The following is a 6,000-nucleotide window of genomic DNA, read 5'->3' on the forward strand; positions in this document are numbered from 1 at the left end:
AATATTAAACTTTATTTTCACAGTTTATTATAGTTTTGGCTACAATATGCTGCTATGTACTTCCAATTTTAAGTACTTTTTATTAAGTATTTGTGCGGTAAATTTTGTATGATTTGGCGCAATAAAATTTTATATTTCTCTCATAAAATCAAAACCAAAAAACGAAATCAAACTCTTTCTTATACTCATCGTGTCAAACTTTTCGAAATATTCAGTTCTCAAAAGTACCTGCAGTATCGGAAAGAGATGTAAAGGTGAAAAATTTTAGTGATTTCAGCTGGTGTTAGTACACTTTTCACTAACACTTTCAGAGCTCCACGGCAAGTTGTTGTTGTGCGAAAAAACAAATTTTAGTTCACAATGGAGTTGTCGTTCTTGTAAGGTATTCTTTGATATATATATACATACATATTTTAATATGGTATCATACCACGTTAATAAAATTTTTAATATGGTGATACCGCCAGTTTTACAAAAACCAGAATTATTTTTTAGCCACTACTGTATAAATTTCACAAGAATGATCTCTCCATATATGAATTTCATCTGCTGCTAGTTGCTTTTTAAAAGCTTAGTATATGCTTGTAATTATCAGAAGCGGGTAGTGAAGTAATTTTATCTGAATCATTTTAAAAGAATTGTTTAGAAAAATTCCTAGAAATTTTTAAAAATGAACTTAATCACAGATAAGGCCTGTTTTAACATAAGCCTACGAAATGCCTGCCTCAGCATAGCTATATTTTTTCTGGTCTCGATAGTATTCGGTGTAATCTTTAATCCGGGATGTAAGTGAAACGTAAAATTTATCAAAATTTATTAAGAAATGCAAAAATATTTACTTATTTACTTGTGTGATCATCAGAATATGTGGTACCCACATACACACACTTGTATAGTCACTACCTGAGTATGATGTGTACAATGTTTGGTATTTGTTTGGAATATTTGTGCCTAAACTTGTTCCACAAACATTAAAAATTATTTACGTCGCGACATCAGAATTTAATGATCTCATCTCAAAAAGATGACACAAACTCTTTTCTCTCTATAAAATTATGCTAATAAAATGGATCTATTTACTTCTGGCTACATGTTAAATTTATGTTTTATGTATATTTTACAGATTTAAGTTACAGTACAACATTAATCGGCTTTATTATTGAATTGATTGGAAATTTGGCACTTCTTTTTGGTGTTCTTTGGGTAAGTATAAAAAATAAACATAAAAAATAAACATAAAAAATTGATATTTTAGATAAATCATTGGCTAGTGCTGGTATGGTTGATCAATGCGATATTTTTCTTCATTGGTTGGCCCATTGCTATTCTGGGAGTTATATTCAATTTTGGCTATTATCGGGCTGCAGCTATGTTTGATAATGTTTTTCTTATTCTAATCGAATACACTATCATCTTAGGTAATTTTAACTGTTAATAAATTTAATCATTAATAGGTTTAACAATTAAAAGCTATAATTAATTAAATTAAATTAATCTATATCACATGTTCATCATATCTGAAGCAATTAAGGTAATCTTTTCTGAATGTTGGATCATTTAAGATCAAATATGGATTTCTGCAAAATTTTGCATTAAATTGCAAATACCTTTTCAAATTATTCCACCACTTGAAGTTAGGTTTCGCCGCAGGGTTATATTTATTTCCAATACTATCATACTATACCTAATTTAGATTTTAACCCACCAAAATCAACATATTTTTTTTTTATTTTTAAATACTTAATTTTAGATTTAAAATGATATTCCAACTTGCGATCCAAGTATGTCGTTATATTCAAATTTAAAAAAACATTATGTGAGTACATTTAGTGAATTTAATTTTAACGTTCCTTTTTTTAAGACATTTAAGTTTGTAATGGCAAAATTATCTGCATAGGTAGCAACTTATACATTTTCAGGAGCTGGAATATCAGATATAAACGGTATACACAAATGTAATCACAATACAGTATCATTAAGTACTTCAACTTCTATTGAATTAATTTAAAATATCTCACTACTTCACTTGAATTAAAAATATTTGAAATTTGATTTTATTATTATGTTGAAGCTCTTTGAGCCAGTGCACTTGAGCACTTTTACTCTTTCTTAACTCGAGGTATTTTCAAAAGCCCTTTTTACGCCTTGACTGGATTATTGTTTATCACTTTATCAGACTAGGCAATAATTGACCTCAGATCTGCATACCTCCCTGAGAAACCTGAGATTTGATAACGTGGTGTTGGTAAGTCTGTCAGTTTTCGCAAATAATTTCAGAGCTCTATCCTTTATGTATTTTTTGATCGTATCAATCTTGAGGTCCCTGAGGCTGTCATTCGTCCTAATGTACCATGGTACTTTGAAAAGTCTTCTCAAAGCCTGACTTTAATTACTAGCTGGCGAATAGTAGTGTTTAAAGCTTTGCTAAACGCTACAAAACTATATAGAAGTAACGGACTAATTATTTGGTTATATATCAGCTTCCTGTTCTTAGCATTGAGATTTTCATTTCTGAAAATGAAATCTGTTTTCCACTAAATTCTTATTATGTTATTATTGACACTTTTGAGACCATTCAATGGAATATCATAAGAAAAAAAATTAAGATTCCTTAATCATATTTTACGTTTCACAGACTATAAAAATTTATAAGCGTTGTATCATCTCAAGGGCTCCCATCTTTCATACGGATGTTAGATCCAGTAAGGATAAAGTCTTCATGCAGGTTTCTCATGCCTGATTTATTTTCAAAACATAAGGCTTTACCTATACAAACAATTAAAATTCTATATTCATATATGTACTGGTTTTTTGAGAACAGGAACCCACAGTAAAATATCGTAGAACTATAAAAAAGGGTTTTTATTTTAATATGGAAATAATTATACATCAATATTTAAAGAGCATTGTGTTATTGAGTTTTAGGCAGAAATAGTCAAAAATGAAAATAAACAATGAACTTTTACTAAACTTGACTTTATACATTTTTTATGTTGTTAAAACTTTTTTATAAAAATTTGTTTTAGTTATTATCTATATAAAAATCATCAACGTTTCAAAGTTTATCTGACTTCTTCCTCAAGTAAAAGTGTAACTACAACTGATTGTTCTTATTTGTATTAATAAGAAAATTTGGTAGAGTTGACGACATTTAAGTCTAGGTTGAAATTTAAACAAAAGAAAAGATAATTTTCGTAAAAAATTATTAAAAATTATTTGCAAATAAACTAAGTGACTTACTAACTATATAACATTTTATGAATATTGATTTTTATTTTAATTCCATAACTTAATTATAATAATTTTTGTATTTTAATAATAACATATATAGAATATTCGCATAATAACATGGCTTTCTGATTCTACGTTTCAGTTATCTTTGCGTACTGTACCCACCTCGTGTACTCCTACTATCATGAACTGAGAAATAAGCAATCAAACCCGCAGCACTCCGTTGTAGTTTAGTGGTTGCAAGTACATATAAGAGTACGTATAATTTACGCTTTCTAATTTAACTTAAGTTTTTGAAAATTGTATACTTAATTGTTTATTAAATAAAACTATGTAAACCCTATATATTTTATAGGGTTTATATATTTATCAGATTATTTTACAAATTCTCAAAATAACATATCAATAAAAATATTGTATACACACAAATAATTTAAACATAAATATTAACAAAATTTAAAAAAAAATTGTAATGTATTTTTTATAAATAAATTAATTTACAATATAACTTTTGTTGTTTTAATTTTATTTGAAGTTTGTTATTATTATTATTATATACAATATAATAGCATTTATTCTACATATAATTTAACTTTATTTTAAAAATAAATAAAGTATTCATTCATTTCTTTTATGTGATCTGCATATACTAACGCTTGGACTCATTTGTGGAATATAGTTGTATCAGGACTTACTTTTGATTATTTAATGTATTCTACCAGGATGAGTTTGACGAGAATGCGTCAACATTTATACATTTGCCGAACATTGTTTTATTACTCAATGAATTCGTCTAAGTTAACAGTTTAGTCTATTCACACGGCACAAGATTGTCTTTATTAACAATTCATGTGAATTTTTGCTGTTTTACAAATGTTAGATTACACAGTACTTCTACAATTTCGATGAAATTATATACTTCATTGGCATGTTTTTTTCAAACATAAGATTCCGGTTTCTATCAGAAAATAAGGTCGTGTGAATTTTTGGACCGATTCAATGCAATGTAACAATGTTACATTGTAACTTCGCCATTAACATTTGCGGTGTGAATTAATTATTATGGACATGTCATCTACCGAACTACCTGATTCTGTCTAGTTATCAATCTTCGTTTGTGCAGTCAATTTTAAAACTTCATACGATAGTCGTTATCAATCAATATAAGAATTCACAATTACAAATTCTGATATATTGAGAATTAAACTATATTATAACTATAAAGCGTAGTGGGAAAGGAAAAAAAATATATTGAAGTTTACCAAAATTCATTATAAAATTCCAGTATCCGAAAAATCAAAATCTTCATACTATTTTTATTGTTTTAACTAATTGAATCAATGGACGAATAGGCCTAAGTAGATCCAGTAGGGATCGCCGTTATAACCTAACCTAACCTAATTATTTGAACAAGGCTTATTTGAACAAGGTTTGTACCGTAATATCTAGTTAATATTATATTATCTTCGGTCCTTTTGTAAAGCCAATTGGATATATTTGTACAATGATTCTTAAAGGCTTCTGATAAATTTATCCATCTGAGCAACTCACCAATATAGTCAATATTAGGCAAATCACAATAATTACAATAGACTGCCAAACATTTCCTCTAATTATCTTTAAAGACATGTAATAGACAATTATTCCTATAGTAAGCAAATGAATTACACTTAAGTATAGACTAAAAACACTTTACTAATAGACACTCATTTTAATTAAGAAGTTATAGTAATAAAAAATGGACAAGGCAAGAGCATACATATATCTAAAGGTATTTAAAATTTAAGAGTTTTAAAAACCGGTATCAAAATAATGTAGTTACATAGTCGAAAATCAACATTAATGACGCAATGATCTTAGTTGAATCTTTGCTTCCCTATTTTAGATACAAAAAGAAACTAAATAAGGAGAAAGATCGGATTAGGAAAATACTAGGCAGGGCTAAAAGAACATTGGATTATTAATACTTATTCCTTTAATATAAAAATTTCAATACATTTTTCTTGCAAATGATGAACCATTATATTAAAATAATTTTGGCACAGAAAATGTCTTCACTATATAAAGAGTCATAGTAAATAGTAAAAACATAACAAAATATAAATAATATTACAGGACTACATAGTTTTATAATAAGTATTAGAACAGGCTCTTGATGACACAAGACACTTAAAAGATAATATGTGATAAATTTCCTCTCAATGATGTGGCAGATATTCATGTTAAAATAGGCAAAGAAAAATTATTCTCATGTCCATACTTAAAATGTATTTGTCACAAATTTTCGAAAGTGATTTTTCACAAAAAATTGAGAAGAATGCCGACCTTCTTGTTTATACCGAAGCTGAATATTTACGGTAGTTTTACTATGAATTACTACTTACCTTTCTGAAATTAAAAATTAAATGGCGACTAGCTGAGACTTGAAAAAACGTTCAAGATTCAACAAACCTAAAAACATGGATTTGCACCAGATGTATCCTTTATTGCCCAATTATATCCATTCATTTTGCCTGTTGCAATTTTTACGTCTGGATGTGTATAATGTTCAATATACAGCCGATGAGGTTTCAAACTTTTCGGCGTATGTTATTATTCTAATATGGACTTCCTGCTTCTTTTACAATGACAAATTTCCAAATATGGGTATTTTGATTTTCAGACAAGAATAAAAAAAATAAGAAGATGATTACCAACGGTAGTCGGTTGAAGATATTTATCTATTCTTATAAGGTCATTTATTTTTAAAATTGCTTTTTTATGCATTCG

The 6,000-nt window shown here is 27.7% G+C and overlaps 2 protein-coding genes across 2 annotated transcripts in view; one reads left to right on the forward strand and one right to left on the reverse strand.

Moving 5' to 3' along the window:
- Positions 1-556: 556 nt before the first annotated feature.
- LOC119682363 lies at positions 557-3,576 on the forward strand. Its single transcript, XM_038095778.1, has 4 exons — positions 557-785; positions 1,124-1,203; positions 1,256-1,418; positions 3,374-3,576. The coding sequence occupies exons 1-4, from the start codon at positions 671-673 to the stop codon at positions 3,463-3,465; spliced, it is 450 nt and encodes a 149-aa protein (XP_037951706.1). The 5' UTR covers positions 557-670; the 3' UTR covers positions 3,466-3,576.
- An 832-nt stretch (positions 3,577-4,408) lies between these two features.
- LOC119675147 (endoplasmic reticulum metallopeptidase 1-like) overlaps positions 4,409-6,000 on the reverse strand; it is a 3,928-nt gene continuing 2,336 nt past the window's right edge. Inside the window, exon 8 of the mRNA XM_038086336.1 lies at positions 4,409-4,417. Coding sequence (XP_037942264.1) covers positions 4,409-4,417 — 9 coding nt within the window. The remainder of the gene's footprint in view (positions 4,418-6,000) is intronic.

Source organism: Teleopsis dalmanni, chromosome 2 (assembly GCF_002237135.1).
Source record: "Teleopsis dalmanni isolate 2A chromosome 2, ASM223713v2, whole genome shotgun sequence".
Classification (NCBI taxonomy): Eukaryota; Metazoa; Arthropoda; class Insecta; order Diptera; family Diopsidae; genus Teleopsis; species Teleopsis dalmanni.

Bases quoted from the DNA above. Each gene is read 5' to 3' on its own strand.
- LOC119682363 (XM_038095778.1), top strand. From the start codon at position 671: ATGAACTTAATCACAGATAAGGCCTGTTTTAACATAAGCCTACGAAAT. The intron at 786-1,123 runs GTAAGTGAAACG...TATATTTTACAG, and splicing joins TGTAATCTTTAATCCGGGAT to ATTTAAGTTACAGTACAACA. The intron at 1,204-1,255 runs GTAAGTATAAAA...TTGATATTTTAG, and splicing joins TTCTTTTTGGTGTTCTTTGG to ATAAATCATTGGCTAGTGCT.